At 40.2% G+C, this 23,135-nt stretch overlaps 2 protein-coding genes across 2 annotated transcripts; both read left to right on the top strand.

The window, feature by feature from the left end:
• The first annotated feature begins 2,277 nt into the window (after positions 1 to 2,277).
• Positions 2,278 to 7,387, top strand: LOC122876975 (zinc finger protein 319). The gene is made up of 2 exons (XM_044197999.1): positions 2,278 to 2,731; positions 3,898 to 7,387. The coding sequence occupies exon 2, from the start codon at positions 4,045 to 4,047 to the stop codon at positions 5,821 to 5,823; it is 1,779 nt and encodes a 592-aa protein (XP_044053934.1). The 5' UTR covers positions 2,278 to 2,731; positions 3,898 to 4,044; the 3' UTR covers positions 5,824 to 7,387.
• Positions 7,388 to 8,492: 1,105 nt separating this feature from the next.
• On the top strand, positions 8,493 to 21,992 carry csnk2a2a (casein kinase 2, alpha prime polypeptide a). Its single transcript, XM_044192242.1, has 13 exons — positions 8,493 to 8,767; positions 12,870 to 13,246; positions 14,765 to 14,876; positions 15,756 to 15,857; positions 16,037 to 16,087; positions 16,281 to 16,340; positions 16,957 to 17,040; positions 18,201 to 18,311; positions 18,411 to 18,512; positions 18,633 to 18,733; positions 20,311 to 20,459; positions 21,108 to 21,195; positions 21,529 to 21,992. Exons 2-12 carry the CDS (start codon positions 13,140 to 13,142, stop codon positions 21,179 to 21,181), a joined length of 1,053 nt encoding a protein of 350 aa, XP_044048177.1. The 5' UTR covers positions 8,493 to 8,767; positions 12,870 to 13,139; the 3' UTR covers positions 21,182 to 21,195; positions 21,529 to 21,992.
• Positions 21,993 to 23,135: the final 1,143 nt, after the last annotated feature.

Raw genomic sequence — 23,135 nt, 5'->3', positions numbered from 1 at the left:
CTGGACAGCTGGTTTTCGGGAGTACAGGAGACATGTATTGGTGGTGGTTACATGTTAATGGTTAAGTGAACCTTAATTATTTAGGCTGTGACTTCCAGTTTGTATCATCTGCTGTCAAAATGCTGCAAAGCCCTGTGGGAAGGACTACGACGAGTGCACTCTGTCCAGATGAGCTGAAATAAATCAACAGGGCCGACCATGCAAGCAGGCACAGGTCTGTCCATCCACGTTCACAGGAATACGCGTATATATTCAACAGCTGTACGTTTACAGCCTCCACACTCAGATAAAATCACATAACAAGGTGAGTGAAGGCAGCACGGACGCAACAACCACAGATATATTGTTTACAATGCTGTGTAAAACTTATTGTTTTGTTTTTAAGACCCAAAAAAAAAAAAAAAAAACAGCAATAACTTTCCAATGCTCGTGTTTTCTGAATTTGGAAACATCCTGTAGTATAAAATCCACTGAGACATATTCAACACATCAGCTGTTGCTCGCTAAAAGGAAGAATTACTTTACCTTTAACCTGTAGCTAGAACCAGGACGATTGATATGAGACATCTGATAACACAAACATTATATTTTGTCAAAACTATACTTAATTCATTTGAATTGTATTAAGTTTTTACTCTACATGGGCAAAACAAACATTACACCCATATGTGACGCTTCTGGTTTCAGTCTTTCCTCCAGATGTTGGACCTGCTGCAGGGATTTGCTCCCATTCAGCCACAGGAGCGTCAGTGAGGTCCGGCACTGATGTTGGGTGATCAGGTCTGGCTCACAGTCCAGTCCAGTTCAGCCCAAAGGTGTCGGATTGGGGTTGAGGTCAGGGCTCTGTGATACGGGGGACGTTGTCATGTTGAAACGGGAAAATGACAAACACACGCAGTGTTGAACGAAGAGGCCCAAACCATGACAAACCACCCCCGGTACACAAAGGCGTGTCCACACACTTTTGGCCATATAGTGTACAACAAAGCAGCATGAACTGTGTAAAAACACAAGGACTGTACAAAGGTTTCCAGTCCACTCATAGCTCAAGAAAATAGCTCAGCTAATACGTAGACGATACTCAGTTTTAAAACATTTGACAGTAAAGTTAATTTTTCACAGCCAGCTGAGGTGTCTCTTTATGGGGATTTAATGTGTGTCTTTTAATAAAATTAACAAAATATATAACCTGTATGTCAAGGCTGGGGAGAGAAATCTGCAGAACTGAGAGAAGGTTGTTTTTACGAAGGCGTGTGAGTATTTTACGTGACAGGAAAGAAAAACTCAAAATACATTTATTCCTAAAAACTGTAGCAGAACCACTTCGGTGATTTTAATCCGTCACTTTTACACAGTGGTGGAAGACGTATTCAGATCCTGTACTCAAGTATATCATTATATTTAAAATACTAGTACAGTACTAGACTATTACAAGTAAAAGTCGTGGTTTTAAGTATTATCAGCTAAATGTACTTAAAGTATGAAAAGTAAAAATGCCCATTATGCAGAAAAATGCCCCCTGTGAGTGATATTAATTTATATTATATTAGATTATTATCACATTAATGGGTAAGCGGGATTTTAATGTTGTAGCAGGTGGAGCTAACTTTATGTATTTTATATGCTGTTGGGCAGTTTAATGCACTGAAAAACAATTAATTATATTTTATTTTCTCATTATAGGTTTTTAAAATCTGAAATATGTAAAGTAAGTGGCAACCAAAGCTGTCAAATAAATAAAAAGTCCAATATTTACCTCTGAAACGTAGTGGAGAAGAAGAACAAAGTAGCATAAAACGCAACTGCTCAAGTACAAGTACCTCAAAATCGAGTAAATGTACTGGGTTACAATCCACCACTGCTTTTATAATAAAAACTACTAATATAAATATCATATATAACTATATACTTTATAATATGCATTCAATTGAATATATAAATGTAGGCTATCTCTTCATCATTAGATAAACTTTATTAATCCCACTGAAGAACAACTCAATGACAGATGAGGCTGACTTTTAACTCAACACACTGGTCAGAACAAACACAATTATCACTAAATACCGATTTCCATCAAACTGCCCGCTTTTTGTTTTCTAATTAGGTCGAAACATCAGATGCCATCCGGTCAGGCTGCTGCTCTTTATAATTATAATATGAACTTTATATTATAATTATGACTTTTGCAGCAAAAACAAACAAACAGAAAACACTTTTAAAAGGTGAAGAGCTGTACAGAAATATGAGGTTTGAGGGTGTTTTGCACTGAGATGAATGTATTAAATATATAATAATAATAAGGCTATAAAACTTTGGGTTTTATAATTGTGTTGTTTTATCTGTAAAACTACTGTTTACACTGGTTGAAGGAGCGAAACACTCCCCCCTACTGTCACACTGAATAAATATATTTGCTAATCTCTCACAGGCTCGTACTGGCCTTTGTGTTTGTTTGAAAGCCGTTGAAACAAACTCAGAGAGCGGTTAGTCTCGTCCGCGGCTGGTTTCGGGGGCTCCAGGGTGTACCTCCAGCATGGAGCGGCCGTAACAGCAGCAGCTCCGGGGCGACAGCTCACTGCGTGGCGGTTTCCGGTGTCCGTCCGTCTTCTGGAGGATGGCGTCCGGCTTCAACCGCATCCCCTCCACCGCCGGTCCTCCGAGTCCCAAATACACCGAAGGTTGTCGACCTCAGACCGAAGACGGCAGTGAAAACCATCGATAAGCAGCTCGGGTAAGTTATCGTGATTTTTGTTTTAAACTGTAAATTGTGGGGTTTTTTTTTTTGCAGATGTGAGAGGGGCGGCTGCAGGAGGTGAATCTTGCCCCGCAGCTCCGGGGAGGCCTAGTTTGATTTGAGGTCCGTTTTCCGTGAAGGCTCGTATCAAACGTTAACGTTAGACCAGTAAACGTTATTGTGGCCTTTCATAAAGCGGCATCTCGAGCGAAGCGACGGTAGCTCACGGGCGGCGTCGCTTCGGTCGCTTTTGCCTGGTTGTAGTTTTAGTTAAAATGCGCAGTTTATAGCGCAAAACCTGGCGATTAACATATTTTTCTAAAGAGATATAAGTTAGCCGGTGATAACCTCGAAGGAAGTCCAGTTTAGTAACGTTAGCCGTAGCTAGCGGTTAGCCGTTAGCTACGCCGCCGCGGCTGACAAGCTAATGTCTGGTAGCTTAACTACATCCTGGAACAGAAACAGTGTCATTAAAATACCCTGTAGGGAATAACATGTATCTCCAGCAAAACACGCTGTGTAGAACAGACAAGCTGGATATTATAAAGTCGTTTCCATCAAGTAACGTTTAAAATACACGTTTAGCTGCGAAAAGGAGCCACTACGTGCTGGATTTGCGTTTCAGGAAATAGACCGAGCCCGATTCTAGTTTTGCTGAAGCTTTAGCCTTAGCTAGCTAACTGTTATTTCAGCGGGTTTCCCTTTAGGAACGTGCGACGGATCTGTACATGACACCATATTATCTGCCTAACAGATAACAATATTTACATAGTACTTTTAGATTTGTTTCCTGAATACCATAGGAACGAGTTTTAGGCCCCCCAAGCTAGTTAGGTGGTTTGTTTCGGTTTTATCTTGCCGCAAACAAGACTTGAAATTCCACCAGTCACACATTACACACACACACACATTATTCTGGCACTGGATACAGGACTTTCCCCCTGCTGAGATGCAAACATTAAATCAAGTCTTGTAAGTTAGTGTTGCTGTCTCTTACATTGCTATTTATAATGGATCATGTTGGAGACTGTGGCAGCTCATGAGCCCTGCTTTCATATTAACACCCTGCCTTGTATTTACTCATTGCAATAATATTTTATGTATTTTAAGTTTCTTTAGTAATTAGTTGTTTTTGTGTTTTTTTTTTTTTCTCCCCCCAATAGGTTTTCTCACCTATCTCAAAGGACGTGTGTAAACACAGATAAAGCACTCAGCTACTCTCAGGGTGCTTGTTACCGTTTCTTAAACCACATCCACCTTTTCAGTTTGGCACTGAAATCCCCCTCATCTGCTGGAAGCTGAATCCCTACATGCGAAGTGGAAGGATGACGGAGGCGTGGCAGCAGCAGCAGCAACATGCAGTGGCTCCACCCTCTGTTGTGCACACACTCCCCCAGGGAAGTGACAACCCTCTGGGCTGCACTGTGTACGGAGTCGTCCTACAGCAAGATGCCTCCCTGCAGCAGCCCCAGCATGGCCAGCAGCTTTCAGTTCAAGCCCAGCAGTCCTCCTTACAGGTAGGGGGCGAGAGAGGGCATAAGTGTGGCGCCTGTGGCCATGACATATCTCACCTGGCCAACCCTCATGAACACCAGTGCATGGTGAACCAAGACCGATCCTTCCAGTGTACTCAGTGCATGAAGATCTTCAGCCAGGCGACGGACCTGCTGGAGCACCAGTGTGTGCAGGTGGAGCAGAAGCCTTTTGTGTGTGGCGTTTGTAAGATGGGCTTCTCTTTGCTCACTTCCTTGGCCCAGCATCACAACTCGCATGGCAATGGAAACAACCCAATGAAGTGCTCCATCTGCGAGAAAACATACCGGCCAGGTTCTGGAAACGTCACCCCGACCTCGTCAGCTGCCAACCCTCAGCAGCCCTCCACTGGTGAGACGTCCAGTGACGGTGCAGCGATCAGTGCCTCGTCTCCTCCTGCGTTTGAGGCCTCCGCACCAGACAGGCCATATAAGTGCTCAGTGTGCCATAAGTCCTTCCGGCATTTGTCAGAGCTGACCCGCCACGAGAGAGTGCACACCGGTGAAAAGCCATACAAATGTGACACGTGTGATAAAAGCTTCAGCCAGTCTTCACATCTGGCGCACCACCAGCGCACACACAGCTCTGAGCGGCCGTATAAATGTGCGGTGTGCGAGAAGAGCTTTAAGCACCGCTCTCACCTCGTGCGGCACATGTACGCTCATTCAGGCGAGCACCTTTTCAAGTGCAATTTGTGCGAGATGCACTTTAAGGAGTCGTCTGAGCTCCTGCACCATCAGTGCCAGCCAGAAGGGGAGAGGCCTTTCCGCTGCGGTTCTTGCGGGAAGAGCTTCAAGCGCCCGTCTGACCTGCGGCAGCATGAACGCACCCACTCGGAGGAGCGACCTTTCCAGTGCGAGGAGTGCCAGATGAGCTTCAAACAGCAGTACGCTCTCGTACGCCACCGTCGCACTCACAAAAATCCAGCCGATCGCCCTTTCAAGTGTAACCTCTGTGATAAGGGGTTTCTTCAGCCATCCCACCTGCTTTACCACCAGCAGGTTCACGGTATGGAAAGTCTGTTTAAGTGTGCGTCCTGCCAGAAGTCTTTCAGCCAATCGGGAGAACTGCTGAGGCACAAATGTGGTGGCGAAGTGGAGAAGCCCTACAAGTGCGACGTGTGCGGCAAAGGTTACAAAAAGAATTCAACGCTGCAGCGCCACCAGAACTCTCACTGCACAGAGAAGCCGCTGAAATGCTCCCTGTGTGACAAGCGCTTTGTGTCGTCCTCCGAGTTCGTTCAGCACCGCTGCGACCCGACCCGCGAGAAGCCGCTGAAATGTCCCGACTGTGAAAAGCGCTTCAGGTATTCATCCGAGCTGCAGCGCCACCGGCGAGTTCACACCGGGGAGAAGCCTTTCAAGTGTGCCAGCTGCGACAAGAGCTTCAAGCAACGCGAGCACCTGGCCAAGCACCAGAGCGTGCACTCGCGGGAGACACAGTTTAAGTGCGTGTGGTGCGGAGAGCGTTTTGTTGACCTCACGGCTCTGCAGGAGCACACAGTCCAGCACACTGCTGAGGGGGAGAGTTTCCCTGAAGCTCCCTGCATCCCATGAACCGAACTGCTCTTCAGTCCCGGGCAGCAAACGTGACATTCACCCACAAAGCAACATGTGCCAGCCTCCGCTCTCCCATTTGTAGTTTATAACATGCACCCATTAATCATGTTTAATGATTTTTAATATCGGTAAGACTCAATTCATCCTCATCCTTTCGTTGGGTAAATGGCTAAACACCCTAAATCGACAGGCGATTAGGATCCTTCGTCTTATTTTGGAACACATGGGGGGGAAAAAACCTTGAACAGAATGAAAAAGGCGTGTAACGTAAAATGTGGGAAGATCTTGATTTTGTTTAGTACCGAGTGTGGGACCGTATTCTGTGGTTGCATGTGATCGTCTGTTTTGTAACTGTTGATTCTGTTGTTGAGAAAGATGACAAGAACTTCCAGACAGTTGTCGGATGTGTGTGCTCACGTGTTAACCTCCTCTGAAATCCATGTGCCTTTTTTTTTTTTTTTTTTTTAAACCAATCACTCATCTTGTGTTTTTGTTAATTTCGTGTCCAGTAGCCGAACACCTCCACCATCCGTCTGCAGCGGCTGGCTTGTGCAGCAGTATCTTTTCACATACTAGATCTTAGGTAGTATCATCTGTTTGTGCATGAATATTTATCACACTTTAATATCACTGTTGTATTATAGGTTTGGTTTATTTAGGAAAACATCCTAAGAAGAAGAAAAAAAAGTGGATTTGTGAAAATGTATAGCCTGTGTCCTATGAAATCTGTGTTGTTGCATCTTTGTATTAAAACAAATGACAACTAGGTAACTAACCTCTACCTATCATGTCATACAAACACTTGACATGTGCAATAGAACATGCACAATGTAATATTTATGACTACTGATTCATGGCATAGTCTACTCTGTTATATTATAGATTGTGTGTATACGCTTACGTAAACATTTAAAACTGTATAGTGCTTATGTTACCTGCTTTTGTATTCACCATGAATGAGCTTGCAGTATTTTGCAAGTACTTGTAGTTTCAGTTCCAGATGGATTCTCACAAGATTTAACCCTGACAAGACTTCAAAGCATTATATTGCTTACTTGCCACAAACTAGCTGCATTAGTTGCTGTGCTATTAGATCTAACAAAAGTAATATTTTTTATTTTATTTTAAAGAATTGGCCTTGTTACATCCTCCTCCTGGTCCACGCCGGACGTTCAGCAGATTAATCCGAGTAGCCTCAAAGTTACGATCTGTGTGTTGGTTTAAACCGGGCATAAAGTAAAATATTTGTGTACTTTAGTTTACTGTGTGGGTTTCTATATTGTGTACAATCTTTGCAGTATATTTAAAAGAAGGTTTTTGGAGTTTAAAAATCATGCACAGAGGGAATTACAGCGGGCGACTTATGGGGTGGGACGGGGACTGTGTGGTTGTGCCATGATTTAAGTCCTGGTGAGTCTGCTTCAAAACCCTTTTGGAGGTGAACAGTGTAATGAAGCGTTGGATTTACACATATGGATATCAATATAGACTCCTGTTCATACTGTATACAGACAATTAAAATAAACCACCCTTATGAAAATAAAGGTGTACATTGCTTTCATCACGGCCAACTCTGCTACATGTATTTTGTCTGATCATCAACGTTAGAGCTGCAATTAAGGATTATTTTCATTGTAATTATTAATTAATCGTTTTTCGATTTAATATGCAGATCCTTTTGTATGATAACGAAGATAATCCGCAGATTTGTTGTGAGCAGTTTGATGTAGGAACTATCGGTAGAAAGAAAATAGTTCCTACAATCTAGATGGATAAATAGCACTACAGGTAAGAGGAAAAATATGTATTTTTGATTTTGGGGTGACCTGTCAATTTAATTTTATTAAAAGTAAAACTACTTGGTGCAGGAAAAAGTACCTGTGGCTGCTGTGCTGTTATAATAATATATATTCTATCATCAGATTATTATTCCTCGTGCATTAATGTAAAGCAGGATGTTGCTGCTGCAGCTGGTGGAGCTGGAGCTCATGTTGAACTGGTTTGTATCGGACTGCAGCTGATGATGCTTTTCATTATGGATCCATCTGCTGATTATTTTCTCCATTAATCGATCGATTGTTTGGTTTGTAAAACTGAAAATAGTGAGAGGCAAATATTGTATTTTTTCTCCACCACATTAATTTAATCCCTTCAATTACTAGTTAATTTGCAGATTCAGATTAATAATATAAAATATAACCAACATATACATTTTGATGTATAATCATCGCTTAAGATCAAACTTTGTGACTTTCCCCCCGGGCATCAATAATCTACCCAGCAGTATATAAAGTACCTTTACCAGCTTCAACATTAAAGTGATGAACACATTAATGCATCAATAATTAATCCAATAATATACATTATTCTGAAATGGACCATTCTGCATGAGTACTTTTACTTTTGGTACTTTAAGTATATTTAGATTCTCGTGCTTTTGTACTAAAGTAAAACTTTTAATGCAGGACTTTGACTTGTATCAGTATTTCTACACAGTGGTGTTGATAGGTTGTTTATGACAGATATAATCAAGTCAAATTAATATTAATTACAAACTAATACAGGGTTGTTGTTTTTTTAATACAGTTTTTAAATATATTTATACAAAGATTTTATCCAATTTTAATTTTTTTTTTTTTTATGTCACTAACAGTCATTCAGGTTACTCAGCCTCTTGATTTACTTCCGGGTGATGTTTACCGCAAATTGGAAGACCATCCTGGGTCTGCTAACGAACCGCTGCTAGATGTACCACCACCACCCATTTGACATAATTATCAAGTCATCGATACTGCTGATATTACACACATTATTAATAACTTTAAACCCGGTGGAGCTACATCGCTTAACGGAGAGCAACGTACCGCTGGAGCTAACGAGCTAACGAGCTAACGTTCATGTCGGGCGGACTTCCTCTGAGCCCGGATATTTCTACGACGAGGTTAGCCGGCTAACTTTAGCCCCGTTATTGATTTAACATTTCAGAAATGTCGACACTAATACACAGTTTTTAAGTCTATACGTGTTTCTTGTATTCAAACGCATGAATTTACGATATATGTGAATCTGCATTGCTGCATTCAGGGTTCAAATTTTTATTATTTTATTTTTTTTGCTAAGTAAGCTAAGTCACCGTAACTAGCTAGCTAGGAGGATGAAATGATCGTAAAAGATGCTAGCCCTCGCAGATTTGTTTAAATGTGAAGATAACTGTGCGGTAACCGGCGAAATTGATGTTAACTCGCCTCTCATTTAAGTGTAAATAGTAGCTATCTTTAGCAGCTATCTGGCCGGTGAAAAAGGCCCCGGAGAGTCCGCATCGTGACGGGCTCCGCACACAGTTTTGGGTCTAACGTTATGCTAAAATGGTTTGAATAAAGGTTTCACAAATCTGAAACTGGGGTTTTAAAAAGCATTCATATTAATCTGGTCCTGGTTTGACAAGTACAGTGGTATGTGGTCTGGATGGAGGAAAAAGAAAACCTGTGAAATTGCCCTTTTGTCTCTTCACAAATAGAATAAATTTAACACAAATCTGAAACTGGGTTTGAGTTTCTGTGTTAATCTGGTCCAGGTTTGACAAGTGTAAGTACAGTGGTATACGAGTTAAGCCCGGTCTGATGTGGGCCGCATAGAGAAAATGCAGTGAAATAATCACTATTTAGTTTGTTTTTACAGAGATATTAAAGCTTTTACGAATCTTTAGAGGATTTATTGTAATCTGGTCCAGGTTTGACAAGTCTAAGTACAGTGGTATTTGGTCTAGACCTGGTCTGCTGTGGTCTGGATGGAAAACACCCAGTGAAATGGCCATTAAATAAGGGTTTCACAAATCTGAAAAGTGGATTTCAAACAGTCTGTGGCTCGTTAACCTTGTTCAGGTTTGACACAGTGGTATATGAGAGATCAAGTCAAATGTTGTCTGGATGGAGAAAAAAGTGTGAAATTTCCCTTTTTTGTCTCTTTTCACAAATAGAATAACTATCAGAAAATTGAAACTGGGTTTGAGTTTCTGTGTTAATCAAGTTCAGGTTTGACAAGTCTAAATATTTTATTTTGGTTGAAGATTGACACTTTTCCTGTTTTCTCAAAGAGAAAATAGAATAAAAGTGTCACAAATCTGAAATTGGAGTCTCCATGTTTATCAACTCCAGGTTTGACAAGTCTAAGTACAGTTGTTTTTTTAAATTAGCTAAAGTCCAGTGTGTGCTGGATGGTGAAAAAGCAGTGACATTGCCCTTTTTTCTGTTTTCACAACCAGAATCGAGGTTTCTAAAATCCGATACAGTGATTATGATAAAAATGTCTGCGGGTTTAGGGAAGCTGGTTCTGACAGGGATACAATATCTGACAAGACCCCAGCCTCCATGTTTATCCACTCTCTCTGACCAGTCCCACTACTACTGACGTCCCCGGGTTCCTAGAACCAGTCTCAATGGTTCCCCATGCTCCTCTTCCGCTGTTCATGTGGAGCCAGGACCCTCTAGCTACCCCATAATTGCTATTTACAGTAGGCTAACCAATTGCTTTGGACTTTCAATCGCTTCAAACACCATAAATACCACCCGGTCCAGTTGCCTTCTGTCCCCCTGTCAGTCACCTCCGGTTTCTATAATTCCAGTTATCTGTAACAGTCTTGTTTTTTATATCTAAGGTGCTGCAGAAAATCATTTCAACTCAATTTCTTTTATGCACTATAACAATATTTCTAACACTTTTCAGTCAGGTTTTAGAGCTCGCCATAGCACAGAGAGTCCTTGTGAAGGTAAACAGCTGATAGAGGTGACCGCTCAGTCCTCGTGCTTTTAGATTTGAGCGCCGCGTTTGACACTATTGATCACGCCGTCCTCCTGCACCGTCTAGAAACCTGGGTTGGTCTTAAGGGAACTGCTACGTTCACACCTGTCCAATAGAGCCTTTTCAGTTGTTATAGCAAATGCCAGTTCCACTGATTTTAACTGTGGTGTCCCTCAAGGGTCCATTCTTGGCCCACTGTTGTTTTCAGTTTACCTGCTTCCTCTCTGTCAGATCGTCCAGAACCACGGTGTTTCCCACACAGCTTTAAGTTCCTCTAATCTAGTCACTCCAGCAGTTTAGATAATCTCCTTGCCTGCCTCAGTGATATAAAATGTCGGATGTCCCAAAACTTTTTAAAACTGAGTGACGATAAATCTGAGGTCATAGTCTTTGGCCCAACACATTCCACCAGCCTGCTTCACAGTAAGCTTGGTTCACTGAATACAAATATAAATCAGGCTGCTAGAAATCTTGGAGTGATCTTTGATGCAGATCTCAGTTTTGAGGTTAATCAGAATCAGAAATACTTTATCGATCCCTGAGGGGAAACTCTTTTGTTACAGCTGCTCACTGTCACGTCAGTGCACACAGGAACAGAAGTACTAAGCAAAAAAATATAATACACTATAATACAGGTCAGATAAATGAAGTACCAAGTGGGTATAAGTATAAAATAAAATATGTGTGAAGTACAAAGTGGGTTTACCGGTTGATGATAATAATACAGTATAAAGTAATAGTGCATGAATTGCCAAGTTAAGTGTAGCTTATTTATAATGAGACGGAGGATATTGCACAGCAGTAATAGAGGTATGAATAAATATCAATAAATAGGGAATTTTAAACTGAAAAGAGTATATTGCACAGGAGTATTAACACAGAAGGAGTATTAACACAGAATGTTAAGGATGTTGTCCAGTTATTTTTTCCTACCTGGACTACTGTAATGCACTTTAAGCCGGTGCCAGTCAGAACGTTGCTGCCCGAATTTTAATAGGCATCAAGAAATACGAACACGTGACTCCCGTGCTAGCCAACTTACACTGGCTGCCTGTTATTCCGTATTGATTTTAAAATGTTATTAATCACTTTTAAAGCTTTAAAGCTCCAAATTAGGATTTATTGACTCCCTATGTGCCTGGGCGTTCGCTGAGATCGGTGGATGCAGCTCTACTGGTTGTGCCTAGATATCGGCTTGTGAACAAAGGTGACCGGGCCTTTGCTGTTAGACCGTGGCACACTCTGCCTACTAAAATCAGACAGGCTACATCATTAGCGCCTTTTAAATCCTTTCTTAAAACCTTCTTTTATTGGAAGGCATTTATGAATCCATAAATATAAGTCACTGGGTTTTATCATTTCACTCTTGCCATTTAACATTTTTTAACTTATATTTTATCCCCCGATGTTTGTTTTATGATTCCTGTGTTGTTTTTATTTGTGCTGTTTTGATTTTCCCTTTCTGTGAAGCACCTTGTAACCTTGTTAAGAAAAATCCTATATAAATAAAGTTTATTATTATCTAGTTTATGTTTGACAAGTTTAAATACAGTGCTGTTTCAGGTTGACCTGGTCTAATGGAGGACCAATGGAGAGAAATATTTTCTTCTGTGTTTACAAATAGGATAACAGTTTCACAAACCTGAAACTGGGTTTTAAAAAGTCTGTATAGTCTAAATCTAGTCCAGGTTTAACAAACCTAAGGACAGTTTGATGTGGTCTTGATGGAGAAAAAGCAGTGAAATCACCCTCTTTACTGTTCTCACAAATCTGAATGGGGGTTTTTTTAAAAACAGAGTTAAGGTCATTACTTTTGTACCCGTTTTCACAACTTAAAACAGTGTGACAGCAGAGAATCATACAAGTAGAGCTGCAACGATTAGTTGATTAATTGATTTGTCAGTTGACAGGAAATTTCTCTTGTTGCAGCTTCACAAATGTGAGATTTGATGCTTTTCTTTGTCACATGTGAAAGTAAACTAAATATCTTTGGGTTTTGGGCTGGTGGTCGAATAAAACAAGCAATTTGAATACACGACCTTGGGCTGAGGGAAATTATATACTTATTATTATTTTGACATGTTATAGACCAAACGATTTAATTGAGATTCAGATTAATCAGCAGTGAAATTAATCGTTAGTTGCAGCCCTACATCAGAAGCCAACTTCAGCCTCGTTGTTATTGCATCCTTTGTCTGCATTTCTGGCTCAGCCTCTTCTCCTTCTTCTCACCTGTCGTCCTGCAGCTGGCGGGTCTTCATCCCATCCTGCCTAACATCCTGCTCAGGGGCTTCACACACTCAGTCATCGTAGCTCTGTCAGTCTGCACAACAGCTGCGTCAGACCGGCCTGACGCCTTTCATCACAGGGCACAAGTAGCCAAAGCCCATGGTAAGCACAGCACAGGGATCTTAGAGCCGCATATTCTGGAGAGTCGCTGCGCTGCCTTCCAGTATCGAGCCAGGAAGTATTTAGAGGGAGGTGAGGGTCTTCGACACGGAGCCGCAGAGCCAGCGATGCCCGGATCCACGCCGGCCAGCAGCAAGGCTCGGGTGTACACCGATGTCAACACACAGAAGAACAGAGAGTACTGGGACTATGATGCACACGTGCCAAACTGGAGGTAAATGTCGAATGTTAGGGTTTTTCAATCGTTTGACTCGTTTTTTTTCTGCAGTTTTAATCTGTAAAACACAAAATGGTACCACACGCCGCGCACAATATGAAAACATCCGTATCATATTAGGTAACACATCAAGCAGTGAGTTTATCACAACATTGTGTGTGTTCATTACTGAATTTAATAATTGTTATTTTAAAAGATAATTTTCATTATTTCAAGATTATACAATTGTCATTTCCTCAAGATTATACAAATAGTAATGAGCAAAAAATGTGCGACTTACACAGAAATGATGTAGAATAAGAATGACTTTTGAAAATATTCATTTTACTTATTGCATATACTTTATTACTGTAAATATTGATAATGAAGTCTAGAGTCTGACTTGCATTCATACAAGGCAAGATGATGATTGCGATTGTACTTTATTGCGTGAGTTTACTTTTTCTGCTCTGCGTCAAGCACAAAGTTTGTTTTTCATGAAGACGCCAAACGTTAGATTTTAACAACACACATGAGTTTCATCAGCTAAAGTTCAGTAAGCTGCAGTAATGGTGGAGAACTAATGTTGTAACAGACATTGCAACATTTTTACAGTAATCATTATACAATAATCATCTTCTTTGATTAGAAATGAGCAATTACAGTATGTTGAAACGAGTCTCGCCGAAATGTTAAAGTAAAAAGATGTTTGTAGACACGTTTTGTGTTTCATTGACAGAAAATAAATCTGCGCAAATTTAAATTAATCATTAATGTAATTTATTAAACAAAAATGCCAAGTTACTGGTTCCAGCTTCTCAACTGTGAGGATTTGCTGTTTTCTCTATTTTATGTCGTCGTATATTTATACTTTTGTGTGTCGGTCGGACAGAAGAAGCCGTTTTAAGAGATCGCCTTTGGCTCTGGGAACCTGTGATGGGCATTTTTCACTATCTTCTGACATTTTACCAACTAAACAATTAATAAATGAATTGAAGAAGTAATTGAGAGATTAATAGATAATGAAAATAATCATTAGTTGCAGCCCTATTACTGTATGTGTAAGGCAGGAAATTTGAACAAACTAATTATTGTTTTCATTATCGATTCATCTTTTGATTATTTTTGATTAAATGATTAATTGTTTAGTCTATAAAATAAAATATAAAAAAAAAAATGCCTGTTATAATTTCCCAGAGGCCAAGGTGACATCTTCAAATGTCTTGTTTTGTCCAATCAACAGTCCAAAACCCAAAGATGTTCAGTTTACAATCATTTCAAACAGAGAAAAGCAGTAAATCCTTAATACTGGACAAGCTGGAGAATGTTTGGTGTTTTTTGCTTCTTAAAGGAGTAGTGAATTATCAAAATAGTTGTTGATTAGTCTTTGAGTGATAGTTTTCGCACTAGTCTTTTTACTGATGATCTGACCAGCTGCCTTAGAAAAGGAGATAATTGTGTGTGTGGTCATGATCAGTGTGTCTGAAGTTAATTTCCTTTGCTTAATTACTGCTAAATGTTTCCACTCTTTCTCAGCAATCAAGACAACTATCAGTTGGTGCGTAAATTGGGTAGAGGGAAGTACAGTGAAGTATTTGAGGCCATAAATGTGACCAACAGTGAGAAAGTGGTGGTGAAAATCCTCAAGGTGAGCCCCATATGTCTTTTGTTGCTTTGTTCCTTTATCGTGTGAGCTTTTCTTGCCTTTCCCCCACCTGACGGAGATCTCCACAGCCCTCCTTCGTCCACTGTTATCTCCACTTAACTCACAGAGATGCTCTCCAGATGTAAAGTCAGTGGTGACTGTGCTCTACGTTTTATTTCCTCTCAAAAGTGGTTGAACTGGATACGTAAGCTCTGTTGCTAGAAGTGCAGTTATTATTAGGTTTTGCACCAAGATTATCCCAGCGCTCCCACTCCCAGCAGATGTCTTCACTGGTCCAGTCCCACACAGTTTTACAAAAGTTACAGCCGACCATTGAAATTTTGTCAAATTCGATTGTGTTGACTCACCAGTCGGAGTTGTCCAGTATAAATATTCTTGTTTCCAGCAGCACACATTCTTCTGTGACAATTGTTATGATAGTCGTTGCATTTCAAATGTTGTGATAAGTACAGAGGGATAGTGCTGTCCAAGACAAACTGCTGTCAAACCCAAAATGTTCTGAAAGTCCACGTCACACTGTGGTGACATCTGCTGGTCAAATGTTGGTAAATGCAGAGGGAAGATACAGTCCTAATCCTACTTTCATGAAGGTTATAATGTTCAGTTTTTGTCGAATCTGTTTCAGAGAGGTTTTGATTTAACTTTATGGTCATTTTGGAGGCTGCAGATTTTGTTATACTGAGGAGTGTTTCTAATACTTCTCTCTATGAGAAACTACACTTAAAATATTTTGGTTTTATGTGTTTAGGTATCAGAATATTGGTTCTCCCCTGCAGTACTTCATTTTTTTTTCTTCTTCTTCTTTATTTTAGTTATATTGAATGTGTGTCTTTATTCTGAACCACTCCTTTTCTTTCGCAGCCCGTCAAGAAGAAGAAGATCAAACGGGAAATCAAAATTCTTGAAAACCTGCGCGGGGGAACCAACATCATCCGCCTGGTCGACACGGTCAAAGACCCGGTGGTGAGTTAGGTTCCTGCCGCCACTTTGCTGCATGTCGGCATGCCAGCAGCGGTAATCCGGTCATGCGTGTGTGCGTGCGTACGTGTGTGTGTGTGTTTGTGTGTGTCCATGCAGTGATAATGGTCTTCACATACCTGCTGTTCTCCTCAGTTAAGCCTTGTGTTGTCCTCTCTTTGCAGTCCAGAACACCAGCGCTTGTCTTTGAGTGCATCAATAACACAGATTTTAAGGTACTTAAGTTTGGCCGACATCATACATGCTGAACTACCAGCAGAGTTGCCATCCACGCAAAGGCATTGATATCCATTATTAATATCACGCATAACCCTCCAGTTAATGTTAATGAGATGCTGATATCGTGTAACTCAGGATTTCTGTAAACATTTTTATTTTATACACGGACGTCTTCATGTTGTTCCACAGGAGCTTTACCAGAAGCTGACAGACTATGATATCCGTTACTACATGTATGAGCTGCTCAAGGTAAGAACTTCTTGTTTACGTCACCACTAATCTTGTGTCAAGTTATTTAGTTTATTTTATTTAGTAATGGTTATTCACCTTCACTTTTACTTTGTAGGGTGGGATTGTTGTGAGAGGAGTTAAGCAGAGTGATATGTAAAAGACAGGAAAGATTTGTTCAAACCAAATTAGTGCTGAAACAATAACTCAGTGGACAGAAAATGAATCAACAACAACTCATTTGATTTTAAATCATTGATCAAGCAAAACATTTTCTGTTTCCAGCTTCTGAAATCTGAAGATTTGCAGCTTTTCTTTGTTTTGTATCAGTATAAATTGAATATCTTTCAGTTTTGGACTTTTGGTAAAAAAAAATAAACAAGTAATTTAAAGATGTTGGAAAAGGCGATGGATATTTTATAGAATACGTGATTTTAAGCAAGTCAAAAAAACAATCAAGGGATTAATCGATCATTTAAATAATCTGTGGAGGTTGTTTCCTTGTTGGCCTCATGAGTCCTGATATGTCAGTCCAGGCTGACTTGATACACACTTAGAGGAAAAAGCACCACATGCAGAACAGCTGATGGTTGTAGACTGGCTGCAGAGCTGAATGTGTCTCTGTCTCTTCGTTAAGGCTCTGGACTACTGTCACAGTATGGGGATCATGCACAGGGACGTGAAGCCCCACAACGTGATGATCGACCACCAGCTGAGAAAGGTACTGCTGACTCCGTTGTTACTTCCTCATCGAGAATTGCACAGAACACGAATCAGGAAGTACACCCTTCGAGAAAGATTTGTATATAAGAACCCACAAAGTGCCAAATAACAGTAAAATAATCTATCATCCATCACACCAGGTTGTGGCTTTGTGAAACAATGACATGTGAATTACATTATGTTGCATTTTATGGTAATTTTCAACCTCAACACATTGTGGGAATAAGTGAGCAAGTTTAATACTTCGGCAAGGAAACTGGTCGCTGACATGTTCAGTCCAAAACAGTGATGTTTTTATTTAAAGCTGCACTCATCAATATTTTTATATGAACAATGGGTCAAAATGACAAACATTTCAAATGTAACAAATCAGTGTTTAACATTGTCTTAACACAGAGCAGATGTAAAAAAAAAAATAAATAAATTAAAATTAAAAAAAAATGTGAAAAGCGTCCCTTGTAGTGATAAACTAGCATCTTTTGGCTCATTGTTTTGGTTTAACGGCCGCAGCTTTACCGTTGGTTGGGTCTCACCGCTCTCACCGAGCTGTTTCCAGCAAAAAAAAAAAGCTCTGATAAACTGGCTGTACGTTAACAACAAACAACAAAGTTAGCCATTAGCTGCTGAACACAGCGGAGCATTTAGCAGCCAACGAGCCAGATAGTTTTCTCTCTGGAGACCAAAAACAGAGCAAAAAGAGAGAGAATATTGGACTTACATTTGTCAGCTGGTCAAAAACACAACTCTTAATGAAAGATAATGTCCACGTCTGCTGGATGTGTAACAGGCAGCTGTTGGCTAACAAGTTCGCCAACTTTATACGGTGAAAATATGTCAATGTTGTGTTCACAGCTTGCTGCTTTAAGTAAAATAAGTTAGTTTCAGTATGACCAAAAATGAAAACGCAATCCATGGCCGTGATCATGAATTAATGATTGAAAGAAATTGCAGCTTCCTGACAACCACAAGTCTTTATTATCTTTGAGTAACGTATGTATGTCTTACATTACACATACATTACAGTAATGTTTGTCTTAGATATGCTAATGCTTATTAACTTCTTCTTCTTTTAAGTGTTTGATTTTCATATATTGTCTAGGTTATTATTATGTAATTAATATAAACCAGATTAATGAGTATTTTCTCTCTGTGTCACAGCTGCGTCTTATAGATTGGGGTTTGGCAGAATTTTACCATCCCGCTCAGGAATACAACGTCAGGGTGGCCTCCCGCTATTTCAAAGGCCCTGAGCTGCTAGTGGACTATCAGGTATTTATTTGGGGGGAAAACACACCTCCGTTGAGGATTTGTTATAGTAAAATCTTTTTTTAAATAATTCTTGGTGTGTGATTTATTCTCCCCCCCCAGATGTATGACTATAGTTTGGACATGTGGAGTCTAGGCTGCATGTTGGCCAGCATGATCTTTCTGAAGGAACCGTTTTTTCATGGCCAGGACAACTACGACCAGGTAATGTGCCAGATTAAGAGTCATGTCCTCCAAAAAGAAATGTCACTTCTAGCTGAAATCAAGAGCCTACAGATTGGGACGGAAATGTAAGCATTAAAATGAAAATGTATTGTTTTCCAGCTGGTCCGCATCGCTAAGGTTCTCGGCACCGACGAGCTCTTCGGCTACCTGCATAAATATCACATAGAACTGGACACTCGCTTCAAAGACCTGCTGGGACAGTGAGTATCTGCAGAAACTCATTCAAATGTATTCAAAACACTTGAAACATGCTTTGAGCCATCAGACGTGCTTTGTCTGACTGAAGAGATGTCAATGATTCAGGCAGAACAGAACTTTCTGTGGTTACGTTGCAGGTCTTGTTTGAGCCATAAAAGAGCCTGTTGTTGTGACTGTGCCTTACGAACTGCTTCACGTTGACAAGTTATTTTTTCTGACTGACTTCAAGTTGGTTTTCTGACAACTTGAAAGTGACCAAAACTGTTGGTTGAGAATTTAAAAAGATGCTGCATGAACCAGTGGAAATGGAAACTCTCTCGCTGTGCTTTTGTTAAATTTGAGATTTGACATTTTAAACCTCAGTACTTCGAGTAGTCTCGTCCCAAAAGCTGGCACTGAACGCCTGCTCGGGTGATTACTTATTTCAGCTATTTCCTCATTTAAAGCTGCATTCATTGATTTATTTATTTTTTTTTTTAAATGTATTTATTTATTTTTGCCCACCTGGGTGCAGTGGAAACAAGCTGTAAACACAACACTGGCATATTATCAGCTTAAAAAGTCGCTTTTTTTTTATACATCCAGCAGAGACGGAGCAACATTATCATTCATTTGGGGTCGGGTCCAATATTCACTCTCTTCTGGCTCTGTTTTTGTCTTCATCAACTCTTCAGAAAAATATCTGTCTCTTCAGCTGCTAAATGCTCCACTGTCTTCACCAGCTGGTCTCTGACTGTGTCGGTCTGCTGTTTGCTGCTGAGCAGGAAGTGAACAGTGGCTTTATCAGATGCTCAAAACAAGGTTGACGAGAGGGAGCCAACATAGTAAAGTTGTGGGCCGTAAAACCAAAACAACGAGCTGAAAGATGCAAAATAGCTCTGCGGAGTCTGTCGATAATTCTCTGTGGGTTTGTCACTATGAGAAACTCCTTCCACATTACATATAGTCGTTTGATCAATTGTTAATATAAAAATGATGATTAGTGCAGCTTTAAATCATAATTTCGGTTTTTATAGACTGCATTTTATTTAGGTTTTGTTTTTTACATCTGCTCCGTGTTAAGTTAAACACCGATTTGTTCAATTTTAAATGTTTGTTTCGTACAAAAACATTTTTATGTGAGGTATTGAAGAAGGTATTGTTTTGCAATTGGTACCAAAGATCTGATATTGTTGTATTAGCTTGTAAAAAAAAAAAATACCCCTAAACAACACCCAGCTCCATCGCTAAGAGGTTTAACTGTACCAAAACATTTTAACTTGTCACCGTGAGAAAATCACAGGTGTAAATAATAAAAGCGATGACGGCTGGATTCCATTTAGCTGCTTCAGTTTCAGGGTCCTGGTGTTGTGGACTCACTGTCATGACTTACTGGGACAGAGCCACCGTTAATGTAACATCTGGGCTTTAGCTTATTATCCACGAGCAGCTAAGAGATGGTTGTTTCAGATGACTTGTTGTTGCAGGGATATTCTTCTCATGCCCAGCCTGCTTTGACTGTCAGATTGTCGAATAATTCACATTAAATAAGAGCAAGTGCCAAGTTCAGTCACATTAAATGTTGGTCGTTTGTGTCCAGGCAAACACGGAAGCGTTGGGAGCAGTTCATCCAGTCTGAGAACCAGCACCTGGTGAGTCCGGAGGCTCTGGACCTGCTGGACAAGCTGCTGCGCTACGACCACCAGCAGAGGCTGACGGCAGTTGAGGCCATGCAGCACCCATACTTCTGTTAGTACCACCTACACACCGTCTGCCCATCATAACCACATGGGAAGCTAACACCAATGAAGAGTAATTTATCAGACAGTACGAACAATAAGGTGCAGGTAGTTACTTCTAAAGAAAGTACCGCTAATGCCACGTGAATACTGAAAGTTAATATCTGGGATGTTTTCTCACTACTGTAACCAGTTTATTACAGATCTTTTATAAGAAAGCCGTCCATAAAAGGTAGAAGAATAGCAGGTGTCGCCTTTTGGGCCGCCAAGACAATGATTTTCTAAAATTTTGGTTTGTAAGCGTGATTGAATTTCAGTGGGTTAACCGATATCTTGAATTTTTAAACATTCTTAGTATGAAAAGAAAAGCAGCTAATTTAAATATTATGTTAGTGTTTTAGGAGCAGGTGAGGAATCACCTGTCAGTATTACCAACGTAACACATTTACATTTAAATGAGATATGATTAATACTGTTACGCCCTCACAAGTTATAGATTATTATAACCAATACTGTTTTTTTTGTATGTTTCTCTTCTTTGTATGGATAGTGCTGAATAACAACACAACGTATCAACACCTGAGTTAAAGCAAGTTGTTTCATCTCCAAGACGTACCTGTAACTGCTTCGTTTACCTGAGTGTGTCTTTGTCTCTCAGATCCTGTGGTGAAGGAACACGCAAACGCCAATACAGACGGCACAAAGGCCATAAGCAGCTCCAATGCAACATGATAACCAGAGAGCAGGTAATGCACACAGCATACACCTATTTAAAAAAACAATTTAAAATACAGCTTCTTAAATGTGAGGATTTGCTGTTTGTCTTTGACATACACTTAGTTGCCAGTTTATTAGGTACACCTAGCTAAAACTAATGTAGCCTAATACAGCAGTGCTCCCTTCATGAAGGTTATAATGTTCAGCTGTACTTTATGGTGCTGTATTACATTATACTGACAGGTGTTTCTATTAATTTGACCAAGTAAATATGCAATAAACTCCTAACATTTCTACAGTCGTACAATCTAGCAGATGATCAGTATTTGACCTTTTTCTTTTCTTTTTTTCGTCTAAATCAGGAAGAATCTTTGTTACCTCAACTTGTGACCTTTTCGTGGCAGAAACCTCTGCCTCCACACCAACAGCCATACTGGAGCAAGATGTCAATTTTGCAGCATACACAAACACGCACGGATTAAACTTCTCCCAACAAAGCCCAGGGAATCTGCGCTGCTTGGTCCGTGTCACAGAGAAATCAGATCAGAAATCAGATCTGACCCTCCACCACCTCCTCCTCCTCCTCCTCGTCTTCTTCCTCTTGCCTACCAACACTCCCCTCAACCTGTTTTTAAAATGAGCTAAGTGACTGTTGTTGGATCAGTATCAAGCCGGTGTTGTGCTGTAAAGACGTTTGTCCATCATTACGATGCTGTGGTGACCTGAGATCCAGTTCCAGGTTTAGCACTGAGTGGCATGGAGGCTCTTTTCTGCTATGGATAGAACAAAAGCTATATTGAAAGAGAATAAACCATTTTTATTTAAAGACGTGTGTGTTGGACTTTTATTGCCTCAGGAGCGACCAGAAGAGCTGAAACTCTACCTGTTCTGTTACCAAAAGGCCGTCGTACAGTCAAGAAAGTGGTGGAAAGTAACTAAGTACATTTACTCAAGTACTTAGTTACTTTCCACACCTATATAATCTCAAAGTGGGATTGTTGTGACAGTGGATTGAATCCTTTTTTTTTTAGTCAAGAAAAACTTGAATGAATTTAAAAGAATTATTTTTATTTGGTTAAGCCATCCGTCCATTTTATGCTGGTTTTCTGGGTCCAGGTCGAGTTAAAGGTCAGCGATTCTAATCCAATACAGTTTTTGTCAAATTCAGCGAGTATCTTCTCACGGGCTGCTAGCTGTCCTTTCTCTGTGTGTGTGCTTAAAAAAAAACAAAAACAAAAAAAACGGTGTTTGTACGCAGCCCTGGCTCTGTAAATGGGAAACAAACAAAGTGGCTCGGACCGGCAACGGGAGGCGTTCATTCTCGCCAGGTTCCAGACAAGACCCGCCAGTTTGACACAGCGGCCAAACCGTGGAAACCAACTTCTGGGCCGTCACACGATGCACACAAGACTTTTTCCCATGGACTTACAATGTGAAAGAAGCAGCTGTAAAACAGTGGATCAATTTTTTTTTTGAGTGTTGCTGATGAGATGAGAACATGCAGGTTATTGTAAAATCACTATGATCTGTTGGTGTAATTATCACAATAAAATTTTCAGAACTAACAGTTACCTATACTTGATAAAATGATAAAACTGAATGAATTAAAGTCTGTAAACAGAGGAAAAACCCAAACCAAATGTAGTTAAGAAGACCAATGGAGCCAGAACATTTTACATTAATATGGTAATTTGTAATTAACTGAAGAACTCACTTTACTGAAAAGTGTTAATGCAAATAAAAGCAGCTTTAAGAGATTTTAGTAAGGTTTCATTTTCACAGCAGGCTCATGGTTATCACTTAAGTGTCTCCGTCGGGAACCCCTTGCCTTTATTTCAAAATAACAACGCACCGTTATTCAAGATAAATTCACCCAGGATTAATAAACCAATCCTCACACTGCTTCCAAAGAACCAAATTAGCTGGATGAGAATAAATAGGATTATTTTAGCCTGGTAACAGCACGTTA

The sequence above is a fragment of the Siniperca chuatsi genome, linkage group LG1, assembly GCF_020085105.1.
Source record: "Siniperca chuatsi isolate FFG_IHB_CAS linkage group LG1, ASM2008510v1, whole genome shotgun sequence".
Classification (NCBI taxonomy): Eukaryota; Metazoa; Chordata; class Actinopteri; order Centrarchiformes; family Sinipercidae; genus Siniperca; species Siniperca chuatsi.
This window is presented reverse-complemented; position numbering and strand designations above follow the sequence as displayed.